Source organism: Strix aluco, chromosome Z (genome assembly GCF_031877795.1).
Source record: "Strix aluco isolate bStrAlu1 chromosome Z, bStrAlu1.hap1, whole genome shotgun sequence".
NCBI classification, from domain to species: domain Eukaryota; kingdom Metazoa; phylum Chordata; class Aves; order Strigiformes; family Strigidae; genus Strix; species Strix aluco.
This window is the reverse complement of record NC_133971.1, coordinates 21,707,134-21,734,943: the sequence shown is the minus strand read 5'-3', so window position 1 is coordinate 21,734,943 and position 27,810 is coordinate 21,707,134. Positions and strand designations below refer to the sequence as shown.

The following is a 27,810-nucleotide window of genomic DNA, read 5'->3' as shown; positions in this document are numbered from 1 at the left end:
CCGGGTTTGCAGGATGCACTGACAAGAAAGCAAGACACCGAATCCCTAAAAAAGCAGAAAATAGGAAATTAAAAAATGCCTGACTACTATCAGTAGACTTAGTGTGGATTAACATTTGTCATTAACATTTGGGGATGGAGAGGAAGGTGAACAGTTCTAGAGACACCACCACTTACACATCCTTGCTGTAGAGCAGCTCACTTAGGTTTTCATACACCGTAGCAGTTTTCGTTACCTGAACAACTTAAAAATTCTGGAAAAATTCTCAGGGGCATTCACTAGACAATTTTTAAAGATGCTTTAAGTTAGACATCTTACAGAAACTGAGTAATAATTACATATAGCTGCTTTTGAAAGTCCAGCCCAAGATTTTTCTTAATAAGAAAAAAAAGCATTGTATTGATTCTATCGCTTCTTTACTACTAAAGTCTACACTGACTGTTTTCAGGCCTCTGTCAACTGTTAATAGAAACAGGGCACCTGCATCAGGTAATCCTGCCTGAAATGGTGTTGGGTTTGTGTGTGGCACAGTTTTCGTAGCAGGGAAGGGGCTACATCAGTGGGCCCTGTGAGAACCTTCTCCAAGCTCCCCAGCTCCAAGTTCAACCCGCCTCGGGCCAAGGTCAAGCCAATTAGTGATGGTGGCTGTGCATCTGTGATAATGTATTTAAGGGGAACCTGGGAGGAAGAAGAGTTATGAGGGAGATACCTATGCAAACACCATGGTCAGTGGAGGAAAGGAGGAGGAGGAGGAGAGAGGTGCACCAGAGCAGAGATTCCCCTGTATCCCATGGTGAGAGGTCAGGCTGTGCCCCTGCACCCATGGAGGTCACCGGTGGAGCAGACACCGACCTGCAGTCCACGGAGGACCCCACGCCGGAGCAGGGGGCTGTGCCTGGAGAAGGCCAGGACCCTGAGGGAAGGCTGCACTGGGGTAGTCTGTTGCTGGGAGGAGCATGACACATGGGAGGGACCCACGCTGGAGCAGTCTGTGAAGAGCTGAGGCCTGTGGGAAGGACTCATGTCAGACAAGTTCACAGAGGGCTGTCTCCCATGAGAGGGACCCCACGCTGGAGCAAGGGAAGTGTGTGAGGAGTCCTCCCCCTGAGGAGGAAGGACCAGCAGAGACAATGGGTGATGAACTGACCACAACTCCCATTCCCTCCCCCAGTGAGGGGTAGGAGGGACAGAAATTGAGAGCAAAGCTGAGCCCAGGAAGAAGCGAGGGGTTGGGGGGGAAGGTGTTTTTAAGATGGGGTTGTATTTCTCACTCTCCTACTCTGATTGGAAGATTAAGTGGTGGTGGTGTTTAAATTGATGTTCTTTTTCTTCCCCCTAATGAGTCTGTCTTTCGCTGACAACCATAACTGGTAAGTCATCCCTCCCGGTCCTTATCTCAACTCCCAAGCCTTTTGTTTTATTTTCCCTCCCCATTCCTGAGGGGGAAGGAATGAGCAAGCAGCTGCATGGTGTTCAGTTGCCCTCTGAGCTCAAACTAGGACAGAAATGTCAACAGTTAAGATTTCTTGCATGTAAGACATGAAAGTTCTGAAGCATCAGTGCAATCAGAACTACAGTCAGCAGAGCTGGAATGCTTCAACAACAGCAAAGACCTAAAAAACCAAAAAAGATGGTAACAGTTATAAAAATTTAAAACTCGGCAAGGCTGTCTCTTAGTGAGGAAAGAGAAGACTGAAGGCCTTCTCAAAAAAATTAATTAAAAAAAAAATCTAATTTTGTCTGCTGCCCCAGTTTACCTTTTGACCAGTCAGTTCAACTTTGTTCTTCCATCCACATCAAGAGAAGTGAGCAGGATTTTACTCTTCCTCCTGTTCACTGCAGACTTGGTACCTACTTAGTACTTTGTTACCATTATACTTTTAAGTGGAGCAAATCATAATATCTCTTATGGTGCTCTCAGACATTACTTTACACTCAGTATCTCAGAAAAACATTTCCAGTAAAATTTAAACAGGCATTCGTAAAAATACACAATCAAATAACATTTTTAAGGTTCAAAGCCTAATGTTGCAGGACAGGGGTATGCTATTGAAATTACTTAACTGCAAAGAACTTTCTAGGTCCTATCCAAAGAAAAAACTCAAAGTTGGGAGAATTTTTACAAATCCTAATAGATCTATCTGGACTATCAGTTAAATACAGATGCTACCCCAGCCAGTATAACCAATATCAAACATAGCTGAGTATCTGGGAAAAGTGCACTCTGAAAAACTCAAGGAGTCAGCAGTCCAGACTTGCCAGAGTATGTTGAATGCTGTAACACACAGGCTGTACAACAGCTCCCTCATGATCTTGTTTCATAATATACTTGGGTCCATCCCCCAAGTGTAACTTCTGCCCCTATGCTCTGGCTATGGAACAGTGGTGAGCCTACACACTGTTTAAGTTAACGCTTTTATTCCTTAAGAAATGGTAAGAAACTCCACCAAATAATGAAAAGAATTGGTTACCTATTCCCTTAGGGCAGAAAGCCTACTCTAGTGCTGACACTTACACCTGTGAAACACTTCCAGCATGTATGGCTGAAAAGTTGAAGAAAAGAAGAATTCAGAAGTTCAGTCATGAACTTTTGTTCAGAATTGCAGTCCATGAACTCTGAATATTCGGCCTGAAGGGGAGGGTAGCCAATGCAGTTTTTTTAAGTTTGGTATACGCTCTTTGAAGCAAACTGTTAGATGAGTTTATTTCGTGAAAAGTAAAATAGAAACTGTTTAAGTGTATTACTGTTTAACACATTCCAGTCACATAGCCCAGGGGCAGAGGGTGGGAAGAAACGATCAAAATCACTGCAAAAAATCCGAGGTACTCATGAATGTAGATAATGCAATATTTGTTTCACTTTTTTCTCACCATCTGTCGTTTTCAATACACTAAATATCACAGGGCTGTAGTATGGCTGTACTTTCAACATGATGGGAACATACAGCCGCAAAAACACATGCAGAAAATATCTGATAATATTCATTACAAAAGTTTGTAATAAGAGAAGACAAAGCATGGCATGCAGGATTCAGAGAACTAACTAGGAAAAAACTGAAAGCCAGAACAGGGAGGAAAGATAGGGGGTGGGGAAAAGGAGGCTGGCTATGGCATGCCATATGGCTAAGAAAATTGAACTGCCTAGGTCAATGTTAAATGAATCAACTTGCACACTAATCAACAAGAATCTAAGAAATTAAAAGTAACCTTTAAAAATGGATTTTTTTTTTTAGTGACTGTAGAAGAAAAAGACGTCATCTCAGTTTAACTCTAAGTAGGTTTATTAGATACTGAAATGCTATCAATAGGATGAAATGCATTTTTTGCTTCTAACTGTATCGCATGAGCATAGCTGAAGTTCAACATTTGCATGTGTCTCCTTCAAACACAGAAATCACACAAGCAGGGAAGGGAAACAAACAGACCCATTCCAGCACAGTTGCATACAAGTATGTACTGTACAGACTTACCTAAAACGTTGAGCCTGCTGAGCTAAAGGTGCTGGATACCTTCTGTTTGGAGAATGGTACAGCTGGGAAAGAATGGCCTGACTGGTTTTTTGGCTTGGATTGTTAGCAAACTTTACAGTGATGGGCTCTGTGGCACCTGTAGGTTTCTGGCCGTTCAAGCCCTTGATAGCTTCTTCTGCTTCAATTCGCTTGTCAAATCGGATAAACCCCACACCCCTTGATACCCCTGCAGACGGTGAAGGAAGCATATAATAATTAATTCAGAGACTTTGGAATATTAGATCTTAACATTTGATTTTCACAGCCAATTGCTATGTTAATGGCCAATTGCTGTAAACTCATGATAGTTTTGAGCTTATTAGCACTGAGCTGTTGCTCAAAGAAGTGTGACTTTTCCACTGGAATTTTTTATTTTTATTTTTAAATTTAACTGACATAAGATACACTGTATAGAAAGCTTGGAAGGTTGATGAAAAACACAGTGGAGACAACTTAAACCTAGTGCACCAAAGAGTAATTCTGAAACAAAGCAATTTGGGGAGGGGGATGGAGGTGAACCCAGAGCCAGCTGTGCTGTAACCTCTGTTTAGTTCATGCTACTCTGCAGTATCTAAAGGCACAGAAATTCTGTGAATAGCTTAGTCACCTGCTCCCTAGCAGCAAGAAATGGCTTATGCTTTCCTGCAGCACGCTTTGAAGTTCCCTTTGGAGCAAATATGCTGAGAGGACGAAGAATGGAGTTCTAAATTGCAGTAATGGAAATTACAGCCCTTTTTTAACAGTCTTTTTTAACTGTTACCTTTAAGTAAAGATTCAGTTTCAGCATATCACTATACTTTTGTAGGTGTTATTTTTGAAGAAAACTTTTCTTGGGCCATAGATTCTTCCTTGGTATAGAAAAGTCAAAGACAACATGCAAGGGGATCACCAAGTGTTTACGAAAGGTTTTAGGAACTTCGCACCTCAAAAATTTATACTGTGGCTTAAATATAAACACATTGAGGTGTCAATACTTGAGCCAATTAACAATAATCATTAACAACAAGAAATGTATTCTGTTCATAAACAATGATGATTTGAACCAAAGTGACAATGAGCAGGCATAAGAAAGCTTTAAAGAGGCAAATGTCACAGCTTCCACTTTGTTTTTTTCATGTCAATTTGTGTCACAACCTTATTACTCATATCACTTTGAGCCTACCTCTTCCAAATTACTAGGAAGGAGGGAAAAACTTAAACCTGAACAACAGACTGTGCCAGAAAGCTACTGTGGACATACCAGAATTTATGAGTACTTAGAATTACAGTACACATTCTTAAGTTTAATCACATTTACTTATTTGGCCCATTTGTCAAATCCCATTTCTATGCATGAATATACAGGAACATACTGTAAACAGCTATTTATTACACAAAGACCAGAAATCTGACCTGCAAATCTGCTGCTTCTGCAAGTCACTATTGGGCCTTTAGCTTTCCTTTCTCTGCCTCTCTGCAGTCTCACCAACTCACACTATTAAAACACTCCCTAAGTATTATGTGTCAATACTGAGATTTCTGTTAACATAGTGGAATTGCAAAGGAGTACATATGAGGTCCTCTACAAGTCAGCTAAGTATCAAACGCTGGCATGCACAATGCTTTCAAAGAAAGACCGTTTGAAAACTTTGACCTCCTACAGCCAAAAGCTATTTGTCACCCACAATGACATGTAACTGAGAAGGTACAACTACAAAAAAATATCCAAGCTAGCTTATTATTCAGGGAATAATTATGTGAATAAATGAATTCTTCTGCCTCACACTCCTAGTTTTTTGGAAAGATGAGAATTTGGAGAGCCCTGCTCCTTTGTATTTTGCTTTGCACACTCAATACTTCTGTCATGTACTTGGCATTTCATTTGATTGCTTATTTTTGGAAGAGGCCTGGTGGAAGCAGGTTAAGGCAGCAAATTATAAAGTTCTTCAAGAACAGCCATCTGAGCCAGCAAAACCCCTTGCATTACTGTCCAAGTCTGAAGAGTAACCAGAGTGTCACTGACACCCACTCACTGGTTAAGACACATACTGTGACAAGGCAACTAGCCTGCTAGAGCTTAGTTCTTTAAGGAGCTGCTAAGCACAGACCTTATCTGCTCCCAAGGAACTCAAAGTTCATGTTCTTCAGTGGGCCCAAAGTTAATGAGGCAACCTTGAAAACAGTCTTAACAGCAATTATCAGTCTGAGTCTTTTGTAATCCTAGCCTCAGAGAACCAGTTGGGCATTTTTGCATAAAATTTTATTTTTTTATAAAAAATGTTGAAAAGCATTTCATAAACTGCATGGGGACTATTTTTACGTAGCAGCTTGGAAAGGAAGATTATAGCAGCTGTAAATTTATTACAAGCCATGAAACAGGCTTCAAACCTGCACCTTCAGGGTGCAAATGACTCAAGCTGGCTCAGTACACTCCACAATCTATTTTTTGTCCATGCATATTTATGAATAATTCCAGCAGAAAATTGCATTTTCTGGCCTACATACACCTTTCATACATTCTAACCTTTCACACATTCTAGAGACAAGACTATTGTACTGAAAGGCGAAATATTTCTTTAACTGCCAGTCTAAAAGTGAGAGGAAGTGCAAAACTGCCTTCTTACCAGTGACTTGGTCAACCAGAATACGAGAAGTAATAATGCGTCCATATTGGGAAAAGAGCTGTTCCAGTTCTTTCTGGGTCATTGTTTTTGAAAGTCCACTAACATATAAATTTGCATCTCTGATAGAAGCTGAACTTGGTCGCGCATAGGAAACCTTAGGAAAAATAAAATAAAAATTACTAGAAATCAGACACTTTAAAAACAGTTGAAATAGGACAGCGTCATTTGTTCTGAGACATTGAAATGTTTTTACGGGCAGCCGGAAAAGTTACCTTGCAATGGTAGTTATTTTTTTGGTGCTGGCTTCTGTGAAAACACTGAAGGAATGAAACATAGACGATGCAGAAGGTGACTACATGAACTCATATATAATTTAAGGAATACTTTCAAATAAAGGCGAAAAGCTAGGTACACACTCCAGCAAGCCATGGTGGAGAAAGTGTTTTCAGTTAGCTTACTGTAAGATTAAAAAGAAGATCCAAGAATGTTTTATTATCACTGAAAAGCACTGAAAAATACAAGGAATGAAGAATCCAGTTTCAGATCTAGGTCAAAAACACAGAGAGACAGTCCGGAGCACTTAAGAGGTTTGCAAGTGCTTTTCAAGTGCTGTGCCCTTTGTACATGTGTTGAGCTTGGTACCAAATGACACACAATTATTCATGAGCTCAAGATAAACTCTGCTATGTCACTTTTATAGGCCTAAGAATGAATGGCAGAAGTAGGAATGTAACTTGCATTTTGGCTGTTGAGCAGCTCACCAATTCCTGCAACACAGAGGTCTTACAACCAAATGCCAAGTAACAGCGAGCTCCTCAGGCCCTTTGAGGCAGCAGGTAAAAACTTATGTCCAAAAGTATCAGTCAGATACATTTTATTAAGATTATCAATTAGATTCTTCAACCCTTTAGATGCATGCTGCAAAATCAGCATGTTCAAGAGTTCAGTACTTCCCATGGAAGTCTGTTACAAGTGGTTTATCCTTATTACAGGAAACATTAGAACAGGACATCCATGCCTGTGGAACAGGACAGAATGCTTTATCTGGGGTTTTAACTGTACAAAATGTGAAGGTAAAAAGGAGCCTCAAGAAGTGGTCAGATATATCTCCTTTCCTTCCCTCCCTGAAACGCAGGATCAGCCAGCTCTGGGCAGCTGGAACTTAACTCTTTAAATGTATCTTTTGCCTAATCCCTTGATATTTCTTTTCAAATCCTCCCATCTCACTTCCACACAGACAGCAGACTCTTAAGACTCCTGTGGAAGCAAAACAAAAAAGGCAATTGAGACAGAACACCCCAGTGCCTGAACAAACAGTACCCCTGAACACTGCTGTGGTCATTCAATCTTCTACTCAGAGGCTTTGTGCAAGGTATCTTCCAAAGGTGGCTGAACAGGGCTGACCTACAAAACTCAGAGCTGTCGATAGCACACTATTCAACATACAGCCCGGTAAGCCATAATGCAAGAGCCACCCAAGAGCTGGAGACCTGTGTTCAAAAGTCCTTGTCTTCTCATCTCTCACAAAGGCAGCTGGGAATAACCCTCAGTCTTTTCTCCTAATTCACCTTTTTGTGAAGATGTGCAAATTTAATCATAATAGAAAAGCTGCCAGTGTCCAGTTTTAGGGCAGGAATGACAGAATTTCCCAATTTCCATGCAGTTTCAGTTTATTTTCCACTGGAGCTGAGCCCACTGGACAAAAGCTTACTTAGTCCTCTTTCTTCTACATGCCCCCTCGTTTTTTTTATTTTATTAGAAATATGCAGTAGGGAAATGTCTCCAGACGAGCTCATGAAAATTACCACCAAAGTATCAGGTAGAAAGCTACAGACCCTTTAGCAAAAATGGATTCAGTGCCTATGGATTCAGTGTCTAAGTGTAAAAAAAACAGTCAACCAAAAAAAGACCCACCAAATACTAAAGATATTCCTGACATCTGGTCATGGCAGGAATCTGCTATGTGACTCTGTACAAACCTCTCCACCTCAGCTTCTGATGTCACAGGGACCTCTTCTATAATCCAGTGACACACACTGACAATGGGTATTTTCCAATTAAGTTAAAAGTGTCTTTTTTTCCTTTAAAAATGTCTGATATCTCTTGCAATTTTGTCAAGATACAGTGTGAACACAAAGTAGTAGTTAGTTTTGTAGACTACCTGGGAATCTATAGATTATTTTCTATTTTGACTCAATTCTTGCCATTTAAGAAAGTCAACATAGGATTATTCATAGAAGACATTATCAACTACTAGCTGGTCAGATCCACACAGCAGGAGCGTTCAGGACTTAAGTCCTTATAACCCTTCTGTAGGAAGCCTCTCTATCAGAACTGGAGTAGTAAAAAGTGATTATGGTCATTTTGCAGCATCATAAGTAATTTACCCATACACTATGCAGCACCACTTTAAATTACAGCAATGACGAAGTCTTGTAGACTACTGGAAACAAGACACCAGATAATATTACAAGAACAGTCACGTTCCTGCACATGACAGAATACTTGATTCCCAAGAGCCTTTCACAAGTTAGATGCAAAATTTAACAGGTCCTTCAGGAAAGGCAAATATGTAAATACTGATTTCTTAAAACTTGCTAGAGTAGATTCAATACTTGAGTCTAAATCTCATGAGCAACATTAGTTCTTTCAGAGGAAGAAAGGAAAGGAGAGACACTACTGTTACTATTTTGCTGTTTAACTAACCATGCCCTTTGTTTAAATAGTATTTGCAAAGTTGATGACAATGAGTACAAGTCAAACTACAGAAATCAAGATACAGGGAAAGCAGTGTCTTCCAAGTCATACAAAAATAAGAGGAATCTGACTTCAGCTACCTGCTGTATGGTAGATTCTGACACAGCTGGGTCAAGCGACTGATTTTTGCCAGTTCTGTGCTGAACAGTTTAACACCAGAGTTTTGTAAAAACAGGTTTTTTTTCTTGAAATGGTAAATCTGCTACCAGTATATGGCTGTGCAGCCAAAGACCAATACTTGCGAGTTGTGTTTGAAACCAATTCTTTTTTTATTCTGTTCATTCAACCCTCACGCTACATACACCCAATTTTTGAAAGAACAGTTTCTAGATCTTGAGTCATTTTCCTGCTTTTCTACACACAAAAGTATACACCTATGATATTCCCAGGTGCAGATAGTCTGAGAGGTAAGCTGCACCAGAGACAGGAAAACAGAGTAAAGCTTGCCTGCATTCAGCCAAAGAAGCAGCAAGGACAGTGATGGCTACCCAAGAGGTAGAAAAATACAACAGCTAAGGAATGAAGGAACTTGCCCTACTTGCCCACTTGGCTATGAGCTTCAAGAAATAAAGCTCCATGCCACATGGGGCAGAATGACCTTGAGATTTAAGCTGTTAGACACAAGTTTTTCTTTCTGTATGCATTTGGTCAGGTCCTCTGGAGAGAAGTCAGAACTCCTGGAAGGGACCGTCAGCTAAGGAAGAAAAATAGTGACTGTAATGGTTTAGCCCCTGCCAGGGTCTGAGACCACGCAGCCGCTGCCCCTCCCTCACAAAGGGAGTGAAATACAAAGCCCCAAGACTGAAATAAGGAAAGGTTTAATACAACAGTGCAATAGCAACACAACAAACAATAACAACAACAGTAATAGTGATAGCAATGAACAGAGCAAAATATCTACCTATACAGCAGTGAGAGGAGTAGATGTACAAAACCACGCGCACCGCGCTCCTGCGCCAGGAAATGTAATGCGCCAGGATGTGAGGTCCGCATGGTATCTGAATGACACGGCTAGAGGCTAGAGCTCCCTCCCCACTGCTGGGGAAACTTAACCTTATCCTGGTTAAACCAGGACCGTGACTTATCTTTAATAAGAATACTATGCAATTGGCGGTCAAACAACATTTCACTACTAAGAAACTCAAAAAAAACCCCATAGTTTGCTGAAGATTAAGGAGATATTGTGGACTTTATATTAGCTTTGAACTCAGATAAACACCTGTCACTAAGCTGTTTTCTAAGCATGCAGGCTTGCAAGTACTCATAACAGTGGTTGCAGAATGTAAACCTCAAACTCCTTTCAAACAGGACAAAAGAAGGGTGTCTGAATAGATGATACCAGAGGCTTGCAAAACCCCTAAGCTGTATTTTATGGTGCTACCGTTTTCCTACTCTACAAACTACCTAGGCTTTGCTCTAAAAGTAGTTCTATCAATGTTGATAGATTAAATAGCTCCATTTTCTAAGCAATCTAATGCAGTAATTGGACTTTCCATCCAGCCGCTCCCTGCTGTCAAAGTTGTTCTGATTCAACACATTAGATAGGATAAGACTGACGAAGTACAATGTAAGCAGAAATAAGGGAGGTATTCTTTATGAAGAGAGCAAGACACACACATAAAAAAGCAAAGAAACACCTCAAGTCAATTAAGCATCCTGTGAGGCAACACTTAATACCTAAAACTTCTTTCCCTCCTGGTCAGTGACGCTAAGATAGGCTAGAAGCAAGTAATTAATTCACAAGCTCTGCATGATCTGCAGTTCAAGTTCAGTAGTACTGAGAATGAACTTACCCATACATTGTTCTGATGGACCTCCCTGGTGATTACCACAGCCCAGCAGCACAGGCATGGATACCACAGTTCTTACAAAGCAAGCTGCTAGAACAGCTTTATAGGTCTGGAAACCATGTTAATGTCCCTGCTCACCAATTTCCAGTGAGTGAAGGATCACTTCCAACCAAATGTCCATCCTAGCAAGCAGGAAATGAAGCAGAGGTGTCTGGGAGTCTGCCTGGATGAACAAGGGATTAAACTCCAACGTAAAAATGCTGTGTACAGGATGTGAAAGTAGGAATACATAAATGGTGTCCAATCATGCACAGATGAGGCTAAGAAAGCTAAAGCCCACCTGAATTTGAATTTGGCAAGAGGTCTGAAGGGCAAAACAAAAATCTGTACAGAACAAGACAGTAGAAAAGTCTTGGACTAGCAATATTTACCATCAGTGGAGGAGGATCACACTGAGGAATATTTAAACTGCACAGACCATGTCCCTTGAAAAGCTGCACCCGCAAGTGCTGAGGGAACTGATGGAACCGATGGATGTCATTGCAAAGCAACTCCTGGCTGGCTCTAAAAGGTCATGGGGAACAGGGGAGGTTTCTGAGGAGTGGGAAGTAGTAAGTATCACCCATTTTCAAGAGCATCAAGAAACTGCTGCTCTCTGGGCAACTACAGGACAGTCAATCTCAACTCAATCCCTAGGAAAGCAATTGAGGAATTAATCATGAAAATCTCTTCCAGTCACATGAATGACAAGGTGACTGGAAGTTGTTAGCATGAATTTATAAAGGGGAAATCATGTCTGACCAACCTAATAGGCTTCTATAATGACATGACTGCCTTGGTGGACAAAGAGAGAACAGTGGATGTTGTTTGTCTCAACATTAGTAAGGCTGCAGACTCTTCCCGTAATATCCCTCATGAAGTGCACGTTAAGTCCACCTACTACATCAGTATTAAGTACATACTAGTTAAGTGGGACAGTGACATAGACTGAAAACTGGCAGAACTGCCAGGCTCAATGGGTTGCAATCAGTGGCATGAAATCCAGTTGGAGACTAGTCACTGGCCTCCAATACTGGATCCAATATTGGTTAACATCTTCACTAGTGACCTGGATGATGGGGCAGAGTGTACCCTTAGAAACTTCACAGATGACACAAAACTCAGAAGAATGGCTGATATGCCAGAGGGTTGTGCTGCAGACTGTAGAATTCAGCAAACCAGAACCTCAAAGAAGTTCAACAACAGGAAAAAGCAGAGTCCTCCCTCTGGGAAGGAATGTAACAGTACATGATGGGAGGCAAACAGCTGAAAAGCAGCTTGGCAGAGAACCTTGGAGTCCTGGTAGACACCAAGCTGATCATTAGCCAGCAGAATGTACTCTTGTGACAAAGATGGCCAACAGTCACCTGGGCTATATTAGTAGAAGCATTATCAGCAGGTCAAGGAAGGTGATCCTTCCTCTCTACTCAGTACTGCTGGTGAGACACTTTGGGGGGGCATGGGGCTGCTTCCAGCTCTGGGTCCCTCAATACTGGTATTTGTAGCCAGAGTGAGTCCAGTAAAGGGCCAAAAAAGTGATTAAGGGACTGAAAACGTCTTTGAGCAAGGAAATGCTGAGAGCAGGGATTGCTCAGTCTAGAAAAAAGGCAGCTCAGCAGGATCTTAGCCATAAAAATCTAACGAAGGGAGTAAAGAAGATGGAGTCAGACTCTTTTCTGTGGTATCAAGTGACAAGAGGCAATGGGCATAAACTGAAACACAGAAAAGTTAATTTAGAGATCCCATATAGATTTCATTACATAAGAAAACAGCTCTTCATGGTAAAGGGTGGTTAAGCATCATATTACTCAGATCACAGAGTCTAACTCTGGAGATGTTCAAAACCCAACTGGACACAGGGCTGAGCAACCTGCTTATGGTGAACCTGCTCCGAGCAGGGGATTGGACTAGAGGCCTCCACAGGTGCCTCAAACCTCAGCCATTTGGTGATTCTGCAACAACACATAATAAATCTTACGGAAATTCTTTGAAGTGGGACTTCTACTCAGAGCCAGGACAAAGGATTCCCACTCACCTTTTTGTATAAAACCAGTGATACAGTCATTTTTCCCCCATTCATTTCCCCCCTATTCCTTCCAAGACGAAATCAAAGTAGCAACATGGTCTTCCAAAGGGGAATTCACACTGTTGGACACATACTGTCACATATCAGGGATATAAACTCACTCTGAGCCCCTCAGAAGAGGGGAAATGCACAAAAATGTTTGTTAACTTGCAGGAAGTTTACCTTATGCTACAGAACAGAGTATCTGTCAAGATATAAAACAGTATCTGTAAAAATCCTCTCAACCTTTCCTCTATCAAATGAGTATAACTTCTTTCATGGTGACAGTTGATCCAGTGATGTCTATTGCCCATACCCTAGCTGGTAATGCTGTTTGGAAGAGTATGACATAACAGTCAAGGCCTATACTGAATGTAATTTAAAGAAAGCAAGTAAAGAAAAGCAATAAGCTCTAACCAGTAAACATTAACATTACAGGTTCAGTTTCAGTGTCATTCCCTTTAAATTCCTCAAGGGTGTTTACAAGGTATTCTTCACATCTAAGAACATGCACCTATCACAGACTACCCTGCATGGAAAGTATCCCAGTGAGTACTCCTGTATCCTAACTGATGCATACTGGAATCTGGGCAGATTAGTCACAGGAACAGCATACATTAAATTAAAACCAGTACCTCATTACCAATATCCAAACACTATCTCTAGCCATCTTGCTAAGCACCAGAAGTTCTGGCCAGCCAAGAAGTCTGAAAGAAACACAAAACTTCAGAAACCTAACGTAACTGAAGTTTGGTTTTCTTTGGCAAAACATTATTAGTAATCTGTAATTACTGCAAGTCAGCATCACTAGAGAAAAACAAGGATACCACAAAATGTTACTGGTATAAGGGAACTAATTCCCATGCAAAAGCAGCTTGCGGACTATGGGATATACAGTTTCTATCCATTATTGATGTCAAAGTCCAGCTATTCCACTTGTGATACAGATTTAAAGCACAGACTCTCCAGATTCATCTCCCCACCTGTATCCTGTCAGTTTGCTCATTCAGTAATTACTTGCTGACAGTTCTAGATTCAGTCTCTTCAAAGAACATACATGTGCACTGAATTAATAGCTGTGCTAAAGTATTACTTCCACAGCTACTTCAGCAGGTGAATATTTAATAGATAAACATTAAGGTTATGCAATGTCAAAACCATTGAACACAATGCAAGTCAAGAAGCAGCCAGAAAGCCTACAGTTTTAAATATTTAATGATGACACACACTGTACAACACTGAACACAGCTACTCTGGAGACACCAATTTAAAAGCAGTTTTACTGGAATTTTCCACTGCAGTTAGTAGGATAGAGACTTGTTTCTAGCAATACAAACATCACACCAAAGCCAAGTATTTTCACTGCTTTAATATTTCATAATATCAAGATGAACTGATTTACAATCTTCAAGTCAAAACTGTGAAAGTTAGCAGGTTAAACAAAGAAGTTGCCAAAAAGAATAAAGAGACCCAGTGCCTACAAATGAACGTTTCCGTTTCTTACTATCTGCTATTATCTTTAGAGACCTCAGCGTCATACTTTTTATCTTGCAGCTTAGTATTATAGGAGGCAGAGTATTTGTATTACTTGCAAGAGATTTCAGAAAAAGTGGTTTTAATTTCTAAACACTTCTACTTAAGGTATTCTTGTAAGTCTTTAAATATGAAATCTTTAAATGTCAAAATCAGGATTTCAATAAATGTAAACCTTACTTTCAATAACTTCCAGTGTAAACTTTCAGCTTAGAACACTGTTTGCCTTACGGATAGTAGCTATGAATGTTTCAGTGGAAAAAAAGTCAAATAAATTACCACCCAGTCTGTGCAGACTAAAATGGGTTAAATCTTCCTGCAAGGGAATACATTAGGAATATACAAACCCTGTTAGCAAACACAATAAAAACAATATTTCTTTTTGTTACAGCAATGTTCTCAGAGACCATCATGCCAGGCAAGTGTTCTTAACTTGCACTTAAATTAGTATATGAGACACCATGACTCAAGGACTCTTCTTCTTAATTTGATTTCTAGTAACAAGATGCTGCAGCACACAGCAGAGACCAGGTCTCAGCTGTCACTAGCCAGTGATAGGTTGTTGTCCGAAACAGGAGAGTACATTACTGTATATTCATTGAGTTTACTTTCTGTCTCTCCTCAAATGAAAGATAGTTCCATTCCAAACAAAGCTTGAAGGCCACTTTTTTCGCTATACACAAAACTGCCTTGTTAAACATGTACATGCTGTGCTGAGTTTAAGTTCATGGTGCAAGCTCGCAGCAGCATTTTTTTCTGTGGGCAAAGCAAATTGGAAACACAATAGACTTCCCTCTGTAAAGGCAGTTTAGACTCAACTCTGTGAACTACGAAAACATACTACTGAACACAGCTTCACTTATGTCTGTAGATAAAGCTAAAAAAATATAACCATATCCCATACAGGCTTTGCTTTTACAGCCTGCCTTGCAACAGGTAACAAAAAACAGACATGGAAGCAACAGCATTTCAGCACTACCATCAAAAGAGGTTTTGCTATTTTAGTCCATGTCTCATGAAGAGTGACAGCTCTAACAGCTACAATAAGTGCCAGAGTCACAGGCCTGAGGTCAGCCATGGGATCCACATCTGTTCTGTACCCACACAGCTGAGGGCATGAACAGACCAACCTGACAGTTTGTTCCTCCACAAAACAGACAACTAGAAACAGGTCTGGCCATGAAGTAGTAACAGGTGTGGAATCATGATGAGCTGCTACACTTGAGAGACTAGCTCATCAATACACTGCCCTGATAACCAGAGCTTTCTCTTCAAGGACTGCACAGAAGAGGATTTATATATAAGGGACCCGTAAAGTCAGTAGGTGTCTCAGGATACTGCAGCCAGAGTAATGTCAGTTGCTACATGCACCCTTGACAAAGGATCCCCCACGACCCTGGCACACAAGGACAGCTACACTGACCAGGGTAGTCATTTCCATGTCCAAAATCAACATCCCAGCCAGAACAGTGTTGAAGCTCCAGTCCCTTTACAATCTTATATAAACAGGCCTAAAATATGATGTTCAAAATGAATACTGATGGGCATAGTAGTTCACATGAGCATGACTAGCCAACACAGGAGTACCTGTATTTTATAAAGCTCTTCCTATGAACTAGAATAATTTTATCTAGATAATATGAATTTGCCAAAGCACTGTAGGCTAAATATACCACACCACATCTATTAAGATTAACAAATACGAACTCAACAGCATTTCTGAGTTGGGGAAAAAAACACAGGGATATGTTTTTCAAAACTAAGGAATGAGTTCTCTGCAGGTAACGTCCACTGAAATAAAAGTGAAACCTCCTTACAGATGTAGTCTCTTGCAGCTTTTGATAATTGTTCACATGAAAGCCTTCCACCTTTACATATTTACCATCTTCACTCTTAAGCATGTTAGTCCACAGGATGCTGGATATAAGGTCTCCAGTATTTGAGGCTTCCACCAATTTTCAGATTAGTTACTGGACACAGAAGAGCACTGCTGATACAATGAGCACTGGAGCTCAATGATTTTTTACTTTCATTCCTCTTTGACAATGTTTCTGTATTTGACTTGTCAGTCAGGAAACAACCACCACAGCCACTTGCACTACTAGGCTGCAGCACAGCCCATACTCACCCCACTTTCCAGCAGGCAGTGGGTCAAAAGCGCTAGCTCCACAACCAAGCTAGGAAACCGAGCTAGTTGCTCAGATTATTTTGATCAGCATTAAATCTAAGGAAAAATCTGGTTTCAATTCTGGCTTTAAGTCCCAGTTTAGCATTTTAATCCAGTCCTCCCTCTCACCTCTGTTATTTCCTCAGAATGAAACATGATTTAGTCATTATTAAATCATAGAGAGCAGCAGGTTCAGCACAGCAAAGTAAGTTTTAAGAGGAATTCAGACTATGAGCAGGTCTTGTCTGGATGAGAAGACCGATGAAGGCGTAGGACAGCAGTGAGACATTAAAGACAGCCAGACAGAGAAGCTGATAAAGCCCATAATTAATTCTTCTTGAGATGAAATGTTTTGTACATTGTACTGGCATTCTCCAGTCTGGGAAGCATTTTTTTCCAGTACTATTCCCAAGGTTATCTTGAAATGAAGTACTGAAATACCTCCTTGTGAAGACAAGATCTTTTCCCATATGCTGGAGACTCACTATGTAAGACAACTGAGCACTCATGTTGACATAGGTAAGATGAACCCTTGGTCTTTCATCAGTAAGTCATCAACTCATCTTCCCTGTGTTGCCATGAGTTCTCTAATAAAATATGGACAGTTCTCATCACTAGGAAGGAGCAATATTGATCAATAATGGTATCAAATTCAACACACATAGCAATAATAGGCCTGATCAGAGCTACAGTTTTCAGAAGAAACTTTTAAGGGGCCCTTTCCCTCCTGCACCCTATGCTGAAAGTATCTAGCTAGATGGATGCCCTCTGCTTTGGATTCAAGGAGCCTTGTTTCTAGCTCAAGCCTCACACTCCTGGATAACACATTCCAATCAACCTTGATTTGGAAAAGCAGCAGTCATGATGTAGTGACATCCTTATGGGATTTCAGGCATCACTCTGTGTAGCAGTTCCCAGCAGGTAAATGTGGGAATTAAGAACTGGTGGTTAGCAAAATGTAAACTGGCCTTCAGGTTAGAAGAATGATTGTGGGAAACTGAGGCAACATCCGGAACACCATGTTGCAAGCATCAGAAACAGCAGGTCAGAACACCACCTGCAGAATGCATGGTGAGCATGTGAGCAGCAAAGACATAAAATCTGAAGGTTAGTAGGGTGTAGAAGTAGAAACGAACCTATGTAAACAGGTGGTAATAAATTGGGAGCTTGCACTTAGTGCAGCGGCATTTGTTCTTGGCAATGCCCCCCCCTTCAACAAACTGGTGTTTTTCTTCTGTGTGTCACCCCAGCCCCAGCTGGACCGAGACCGACAGCTAAACCTGCTCCAGAAGGATTTATACGCTTGGTTCTCTCTTGCAAGAGAGAAAACTAGCAACTTGAGTTCACTGCACGTCTGATAACACTCTCTGCAAGCAACAGGTTTCTTTGGGTAGCAGAGCTGTTTCAATTAGATCAGCAGGCCTATCCTGACTTTTAGAAGGTACCAGAAAACAATCCCTTGTTTCACAATTCTCAGGAGGAACATGGCTTCTAAAAAAGTTTTTTTCCAATTTGTAAGAGAATTTTCTGCAGGCAACTATTTCAAAGGTGCATGAATTTACTCCATCTAAGAGTGACGTGTGACTCGGCAAGCAAGGACAGATCAAGTTGTTCTTGCACTTAAGAAATGCACTATTTCTGATATCTTGTATGTTTGTATGGTTCTACCAGATATCTGAAAACAATTCCTTGGAAACATCAGTGACATGGATTAAGAATATACCTTAAGAGTCTTAAACCACAAAAACCCTAAAGTCCTTACAATTTTTCATGGCTACACTTTGAGAAAAGTCAAAGCCATGACCAATGGCAGTGAAAGGATCTTTACAGAGCATATCACAGTACCAGATACAGACTTTGCAACATTACAGAAAAAAAAGCAGTCTTCGGCCTTGCTTAGACTAAGAGCCAAGTGTAAAATGGTAGCACAATATATTTTGATTACAGTCAGCTTATGCAAAAGCTGCATTTGTGCTCTCAGAGAGGCAGTGAGAGAGACAGAAAGAGCAATCAAGCCAGAGGACACCTCTGAGCAGTGGTTACCACGTTCTGTGAGGATGGCTCAAAATTTTAGATTAAGTGTCCACAGAGATTGACGTTGAAAAGGGTAAACTGGTTTTCCTCCTCTGTTTTCTGCTACAGGTACTGATGAAGACATAAGGGTCTGTTTGCTGCAAAGGTTTTTGTGTTTTGTTTCTGGTTTGCAGTAATTTTTTCTTTTCTCTTCTCTTTCTCTGCTAGATTCAAGGTCTACACATTTCCATTATGCCAGCATTCTCTTATGACAGCCTTCTTCCAGGACAAATTTAGACTCAAGACCAGCCTTTATAGAGCTGAGAGGAAGAAGGCTAGGAGTCTTCCTTAGGATATAACTGATTAAGGACAGCACACTGTTCAAAGACGACAACCTTGTAAAAATGCTGCTGTACAAAGGAACACCAAAAATAGGCTTTCACAAGACTTGGTCTGAAGCGGATACACGAGATCCAAAATGCCATCTGGTAAACAAAAACAAATGTAGTAGAACACACATGTTAACTAACTGGAAATCCTTCTACAGACAAAACCAGAAACAGATGTTTTCTCAGAAGTGCTCAAGATAGTACAACAGTTTATCTATACTACCAGTTTATCATACTACTTTTAAGAGAAAGACCATAATTAAGTTCACTGACCTCTTTCTACACTAAAACAAAAGCGAATTATGCACTACAGTCACAGAATAGTGATTCTGCTGTTTTGCCTTTAGAATAGAACATTTTAAAATCTGCAGTCATAACTATCATTATCTCCTTAAAAATAATCAATAAACTTAGAATTTAAGTACAAAGAAAAGACGCAAAACAAAAATAAATCCAGTCACCAAACATTTTCAGTTTCTTACTCCTCAATTTATCAAGTCCTCTGTCTGTACTTTGCATTCCTGACTCTGATCTGATGAACGCTCTTTTCCCACTCATGCCCAACCAGTAAGAGCATCACAAATTTCAGACCCTTCCAATAAAAAAACCCGTACCGTAGAGGACAAGAGTGCCCAGAATAATATCCAGTCCTCACAGGAATAATATGAACAAGAACAAAATTTCAAAAAAGCACACCCCAATTCTCCTTCTGGTTTTGGATTTGAGGTGAATCTGTTCACAAGTTTTCCCTTCTTAAGGTAACAAGTATACTTTAACTTCTCCATGTTGAATCTAAGAAGCTGCTGATGACAATAGACACTGGCAAGCACATCTCTTGGGTGTCTCTTCCCTTATTCATTCCACAGACACGCCTTATAGGAATGCACAAAACATATCCAATGCCACTTACAGTTACCACTTCACTAGAATATCTTACAACCTTTCAGGAAAAACTGTTACTGTATGGATGAAAGACACTCAAGAGTGTGAATATGTCAAAGAACTTGAAAGCCACTAGCTTAGAGGTCAACATATCTCAAGACATTCATAATTTCAAAAATAAGTGTAGCCATATTTTACAATAGTAAAGGCATTCATATGGAGAAAACAAGTATTTGCATTTTAAAAAACCCCGAACAGGTCTCCATGCAGCATTCTGAACCTGTGCAGAAAGCCATATCCTACCTTAAAGGATTTTGCATAGCATGAGGAGGGCAGAAAGATGCATCATTGATCTGAGTAGTAACAAGCAGTTCTTTGTTGGTTTTGTTGGCTATTTTCACTTACTTAGAGCTTGGCTTTTGAGCAATGCTTGCAGTCTTCCTTCAGCTCCATATAGTACTGTTGGTCCCTTTTAACATCTCCATTTCTGTGTCAGAAACCCCCTATGCAGGCTCAGAAAGAACCTTACTGAACCACTGAGGTTTCTGGCTGCAAACTTGCTCAGCAGCCTTAGGGTGAGCTGCATTGGTCTACGGATTCTCTGCCCTAGGAAAGACAGGGACAGACGCTTGCAATAAACTCTAATCAGCTGCAACACAGCACTTGGGGTCCAAACAGAAAACAATCTGTGTAGTTGCCAAAGGTGCGATTAGCACATTTTGTAGTTCAGTCTGACACACTGTGTTATCTTCCTCAGAGTGGTTAGGCATTAATGAGTAACCGTGTGGCCGTAATGTAGTTTACAGCAAGTGACAGCAATATGCATTCACAAGTGAATCCTCCTCTCAATGTTATTCAGCAACACGAAAAACAAGCAGCCAGCTTAAGCTGGTTAAGTAACATTCAAATTCTGAAGGGATTTAAATTTCAAGTGAAGAACAAATTTTAGCTGGGGGTGAAAATGAATGTGTGGGGTGGGGAGGGGGTTTAAAATGGAAGTGCTGTCAAAGCTTTAACTGTAACATAGCTAAAAGATTGTATAATTACCATTTATATAACTCCTGTAGAAATTTAAGGGAAAAAACACCTTTACCTTTGTTCCAAGACAAATTGTTCTTCTGCTTCAGATCTGCTAGAGCACTTCAATTTTACCTTGACAATACAGTCCTGAGGTATTTAATTACCCTGTCAAGACCACTAAATGGTCTGGCACCATGCCCCCTCTCTCAATCTTTGCTGATTGATAGCATCAGTAAAGCTCACTAGCTTTAATTAAACCTCCAAATAGGATCCCCTATTGCTACTCACTAGAGCAATGTTCTTTAGTGCTGGAAGAAAAAAAAAAAATCAAGAAGGTAAGGAGGGTTTCTCTCACCTTCACAGCTCACTTACCTCTGGTATTTTAATAGACTTTTTACACAACTCATATTTCATTGCTCCCCAGGGACATTAGTTAATGAAAAAATTACTACAAAGAATGAGACTCCTAAAATTTTCTTCTACAAGTATAAATGGTGAAGACATGAACAATCTCAGTTCTACCTGCTGCACTAACTCAGAAACCAAACTAGAATAATTTTTTTTCAGCATTTTGTTATTTGCCATTAAGCATACATGGCTTTTTCAAGAGTACTACCACAGATGGAAGTTTGGAAGGGTCAAGATCCTGAGCACAGTTAGAGGATAATTCCTTTAAAATTAATCTAATTGTCAATCTAAGTAATGGTTCGAGGCAGCAAGTGGAATTGCATTACATAATGCCAAGTTTTAAGGACGCTGCCTCAGAGGACACCAATAAACTTGTGGCACATCCCTCATTTTAAGTCTTCCCTTGCTGTACTGCACTTCTTTGGGCACTGGTAAAGCTGATAGCATTCATTTTTCTACTGAAGTCATAACTAGCTCTTCTCATTACACTGCTTTCTACAGTAGGGCAGTTAACTAGGTGATGATGGCAAAGTAGGACATCTGTGCTTGTAGCCAAAGAACTTGTCAAACTCTGTTCCAACAGGAAGTTGGCAGAATGTTACATGTTAAGTCTGATTTTTTTTTTAATATATGCAAAGCTATAAAGGAGTGGGAAGAAAACCCACAGATTTAATACTTTAGATAAAATATTTCTTAAATTTCTATTCCCCTGACAGGTGATAATTACCCATGTAAACACCCTAATAGTCCAAAGAATTTAAAAGAGGAGGAAGTCTTACTAAATCTGATTTTTAAGAAGCCCTAGCTAGGTAAAATACAGCTAGATAATCAATGCTATCTTATAAAAAAAATGACAACTCCTAGGACTCTAGCCTGGACAAACTATTTTTTTTTCCCCTTTCCAATGCATATTTGCATCCACCATCACAAGCATTCATGAGTAAAAGTCATCTGCCAGCTTTCGCATGCAAAGGCTCTACCACTTCAGGCCCTCTCACACTGGAGAGCTGGGGACAGGACAGCAGGAAGCTCCTCAGCCCCAGTTCACCTTGCAAGGGAGGAACCTGCACTGCATTACTGTCATCTGCAGTGTTCCCTTGAAAGCTATGATCCCCAGAAGACCATGTCCATTATTCAAGCAGTCTAGCATCCATGGAGAAAAACAACAGATTTTCCTGTGTCCTCCTGCTACCCCTAAAAATCTAGGGAAAAAGCTGCCTCCTACTGAGCATCTCACACAGCCCTATGCAAGTTCAAGGATATGCCATTTGTTTGCCCACCCTAGACAGAGAATCTTACTACACTTTCTTGTTAGTATAGAAGTCTTTTACACCACACTGAAAGATATTCCTATTCAGATAATCTCATAATAAATTCACCTGTGACTTTTTTATTTGAAGGAAGCTTCCCAGGAGCAAGGGGAGAGGAAGCCACTGAGGATTTCCCCTCTTCCAAGCAGACACCAAGCCAACAACACATGCACTGAATTTTCTTATCATTATGTGCAAGTTAGTGACTTTCGTATGTTGTTTGCTCCCCTGAGTTTTCCATGTTTGGGAAGAACTGATCTTTCCAGGACAACCCAAATGAAAAGTCATGGACAAGAAAGTGGGTAAGCAGAAAAAAAACCCAAAACACTCCAGGCACAGAAATCCTCATTTTCACTGGCACTTATGAAGAGCAGAGCCAAAGTGCTTCCCAGCAGCTGCTTCTTCCAAAAGAGAAGCCACAGAAAATGTTTCACCTTTTCCAAGATACAGCTTGTTTTCACACTAAAGATGCATAATTAAATGAAGCCCAAACTTGACAGGCTACCTGCAATACAAGTAAGCCTGTTTACATTGCAAATAAATCAAATTATGCCACAGAGGGCACCACTAATATGTGTAGGTACCTTGCCTAGCAGAGCAGAGTTCAGGTATCTAACACACCTCGATGTGCCTTCAACATCAGTGCATATCCACCCCACAGTTCTAATATTCAGGTCAAATCAGAAGGCAACACAACTGATAGCAGGTTAGACAAGACTAAGACTGCTATGACTGGCTTTGGAGATACAGATCTGAAAGTTGGTGAAGATACATTGCAAATAGTTCAATAAAGTATTCCATAAAACATTCCATATGATGTTCTTTTCACAAAGGTGTCAGGTAGCAAGTTTTTGTATCGCTACCTAGACTGAAAAACTTAAGCCAGCATTTTGCAAATCCACCTTTTCAATGTATTTTATTTCAAGGTAACAGTAGGTGGCATCCCCTTTTAAGGATCAGAGAAATACACCCAATGACTAACAGGCTAGTAAAGAAGTAGTGGATCAGAGGTATGCATCATGGCCCGTCTAGAGCACCACACATCAAGATCAGGACAATTCCCTCTGAGTGGGAACACTCTGTTTTGCCACAATGTAAAGGTCCATCACCTAACCAACAAGGTTCCTTTCAGTTTTGTAGACTAACAGAAAACAAACTCTATTACCATCAAGCTAGGGAACAACTTAAACATTTCTACAGAAGTCCCAGAGTCCTACAGAGTGAACAAGCATCTAATTTTTTTCTTCTGAAGTCAAAATATCCACTAACACTATCCTAGTCCATCATTTTTCATATGAAGGCATATATACATAAAACTCAATGATACCCATTTTTTAAAGCTGAAAGTAAATCTGAGGGTTGGATTCTGAGTTTGCCAAACAGATTTTTATTTTTTTTTTAATTGAAGTATCAACTCTGGACAAATAGGAACACTGTGGTCTAAACTAAGTAGTCTCTGCAAAGGTCCTGGTACTGACATCTCGTAAGTGAATCTCTCCACCCCAGATGTTGCCCCAGAGGCAGCAAATGCCTCAGACATCAACTTCACTTCTGCTCAGTATTGCCTCCAGGCTGATCTGAGAAATACGTAAATTACCAAGTATTTCACTGTAGGCTGGGCATTTCTGTCGTTTCACAGATAAAGGCAGACACTCTTGGTAAATCTCCTTTCAAGTCACTGCCACAGAGACATCTTTTAACGGGTGGAGCAACTGTACAATATACAGTTAGTCTTAGTCTTAAAACACATTAGGGATCCCCCTAAGCCTCTGTTCCTTCTGCAGTGTGGAAGACTGTAAAAGCCAACCTCTTTAAACAGCATCTTGGGAGATTCGAGTCATGAAAACTTGGCCTGAAACTCAGATTGTGTCCAAGAAGGAAGAGTAAAGCAGTTTTTCCCCCCTCAAGTCATGTACACTAATACTGAAAGATGCTGCTGAAGTTAAGCAGGCCTAAATGTGGGTAGAGGCAGAATTATGTTACATGAACAAGAAACATTTACAGATACTTTTTCTTTCCTCTAACTAGAAATGTTCTTTATTTTGGTGAAGAAATCACAATTTCGGCTTGTGACAACTCAAACTTTTCAGATTTTCTCTAGCTAAGGACATCTAAGGCACAAATCCCTGAAAATTTATACATAAGCTTTAGATTCACTGCAAGGGTCAGTCTGGTATTGTTTATAACCTATGGTTTACTTTTGTGTCCTGGGAAGTAAGGAAGAAAAGGAAAAGCACCACTGTTACCACCCACATCAGTCTACTCCATTTTCACTTTTCCCCCCCCACACTTTTTTTTTTTACAATTTTGTTGCAAAAGTACAGTAACTGTTTGCATTAATCACAATGATGATGATGGTGATGATGGTGAAAGAGGATTAAGAATTCATAAATTGGCACTATAAAGTCAGTCACTGGCAACCCCCTTAAGGCATCATTTTGATTTGGGAGACCTGGCTTGATTCTCTAAAACATCTTTTTTTGCTTGGCTATACAGTCACCAGAACTTCCAATTTACCACCCCGGACAGATGCATTTTTAATTTGTCTAATCCAAGACATTAAATGCAAAGATACAGTGTACCTGCAATACTACTGGAATGCAAACCCATTCCCTTTCTCACCACCACCCAAAAGACAGCTTCAAATAACCCAGAGAGTGAAATGACTTTCCTCAATTTTCCCCCAAAGCAGAAAATGGAAGAGACTGCCCATGGGCAAGAAGTCTGCCAGAAGCATGCAAGGAGCTTTCTGCAGCAAAGCATCTATCTATGTCTCTCATACAATGTTATTGTGAGCCATGATTCACTGTTGAAACTTGAAATACTGCTTTTAAACAGTGTAATCCACTTTATAAAATTTATAAATCCAGAACAGATCAGGCATTCTAACCATAATTACTGCCATCTTATTTTTGTCTCAATCATCTTTAAGTGGTTCTGCCCTGCTTAAGTACAAAGCTTTTCAGAGGTGAGCTTTATCTTATGGCTCAAACACGAGCCTAGTTAGAGGGCAGTCACTATCCAAGTGATCAGCTAGCAAACCCTGCTGTTTAATGAGGAAGAATGGGCTGGTTGGAACATGGATTGCCTTCAGGCAACACCACCTGTGAAACATATTCAGAGGTCTGCATTCCCTGACAAATTTTATTATATCTCCCCTCTCAAGATTTCAGAGCTCAAACAACTGCTCAAATGAGTATCCTCACTCTTCTGATAATGGATTAAGACAGTAGATGAGAATAAGTAGCTCTTGATATTTCTGCTTCTAGAAATTCAAGAAACTGAATTTAGTAAACAAGACGTGCAGGAGTTACAACACAAACAGGAATCCAAAACATTAGAGACCTAGAGACTAGAGCCCTAGGAGTACAGTAATTCATAGATAACCACAATAGTTATTTCAGCATTTCATTTTAAGAATTTGTAAGATAAACAAGACACTAGCAACATGAAAAAGGTAGTATTAATAAGAAATTTACACAATCTTCTTTGAGAAAGTAAGGAGGAGGCACATAGTGTAGTGTTCAGGCTATATGCAATAAAGCATACATCACAATTTCTCAAAACAATTCAAGCTCACATCTAAAATGTTATCAGGTGCATTAAAAATCAAAATTTTCTATACTTAATCATTATCTAACTCTAAACAGACTACAAAGGACTAACCATCTGCTACATAGTGAAGCCCTAGTCTATTCTATTGACATCAGAATGCTTAAGTTAAACTTGGAAAAGAAATCATGCATCTGATCAACAAGTCAAAACACTACAGTTTCTTTAAATCATAGTTAACACTACATACTTTTATGGTTTTAGTTTGAAGTCTCAATCCATTCAGAGTGTTGATGGCTTTTTCAGCATCCTTGGGGTCAACGTAGTTCACAAAGCCATAACCCAAGCTCTGTCCTGATCAAAAAGAGGAAGAGTGATCATCAGTACTGCAGTGCTACAGAATGGTTAACTAACAGTGTTTAAAACCTATATAGACACACTGAGCAAAAATTGCTTCTATTAAAGAACAGTATGTGCCCCAGATAGTTTCAAAGGCTCACAACACCTAATTTTTCTAGTAAGGTTAGTGTTTTTTAACTAGCTTCCTTTGTTCCCATGGACTGCCTTAAGTTCAACGCAGAAATGACTACAGTCAGTTTAATCAAAGACTTAAAAATTGCTATGCAAAATAGGTTCAGGAGTTTGTTATGATCTGCTAGAGACTAGGAGTAGTTCAGGAGCTTCAAGATTAAGACAGCATCAAAAAGCCACTGCTCACTTTTGAACTTTTAAATTGAACACAAAAACTACAGTGGTAAAACTCTGGACTAGTGCTTGAAAATGAGTGTTTCAAATATACTTCAATACCAGAATTTGAGCCAAATTTGAAGCCAAACATTTCTACAGATGTTATTCACACACTAAATACAGTCTCCCAGTAACAAGGAATTTAAAGGCTCATTTTGTTCTTATATTCAAAACAACTGGTACAAGTAACTGAGCTAAACATAATCTAAAGATGCAACATTTTCAAATTCTTTTAACATCAGTAATTCAGGTGATAGATGGACATAAAGCATTTTTAATTAGCTCATTGAACCACAGACCATTTCTAACAGTGTATTCTAAGCTTTAAACACTTGAGAGTTTAGCAGTAGTCATCTCTTGACAACCTCCTACAGTATACCATCCTTACTAGCATGCGCCTTTAAAAATATTTTTAGTATGCAAGGATGCAAATAGGTAGAAAAATTTAACATAATAAAAGGATACCACTTAGGAAGAATACTATCCTTCTGGATGGGAAGTTTGTAATTGATTAAATACAACAAGAGAGGGCTCAGAAACGAGTCCACCACTGCTGGCATTCATAATTTCATGCAAATTAGTCTACCATAGCACCGAAAGCTAAAGGACACCACCAACCCAAAACTATCCCCATTCTTCCAATCTCCTCCCCAAAACACCACACAAACACAAATAAATTGGTTAGATGAAACCATGAACAGGTTAACATATGCAAAGTTAACAAAAAACCATCCAGACCCCAACTGGATGAAGTCCTGAGCAACCTGCTCTAGACAACCCTGCTCTGAGCAGGTGGTTGGACTATACGATCTCCAAAAGTGCATCTAACCTCAGCAAGTCCATGTTTGTGACAAACAGTATGGAAACACGCAGAAGCATTTCTGTAATCATTTACAGCTCTACCTAGATACAGCTAAGTTCCTTATCCTCAAAGTGCCTTTTTCCTTATTAGTTTGATTACAGTAGAGCAATTTCTATACCTGTCACCTCCATCACTCCCACTGTCTGCAGAAACTTCCCAGCAGT

General features: G+C 40.0%; 1 protein-coding gene across 9 annotated transcripts in view; it reads right to left on the bottom strand.

The window, feature by feature from the left end:
• Nucleotides 1-27,810, bottom strand: part of ELAVL2 (ELAV like RNA binding protein 2) — a 102,972-nt gene that overhangs the window by 4,198 nt on the left and 70,964 nt on the right. For all 9 annotated transcript variants that reach the window (XM_074812767.1, XM_074812770.1, XM_074812772.1 and 6 more), the window contains 3 exons: nucleotides 26,288-26,391; nucleotides 6,113-6,266; nucleotides 3,471-3,696 (listed from right to left, as the gene is read on the bottom strand). In XM_074812767.1, coding sequence (XP_074668868.1) covers nucleotides 3,471-3,696; nucleotides 6,113-6,266; nucleotides 26,288-26,391 — 484 coding nt within the window. The remainder of the gene's footprint in view (nucleotides 1-3,470; nucleotides 3,697-6,112; nucleotides 6,267-26,287; nucleotides 26,392-27,810) is intronic.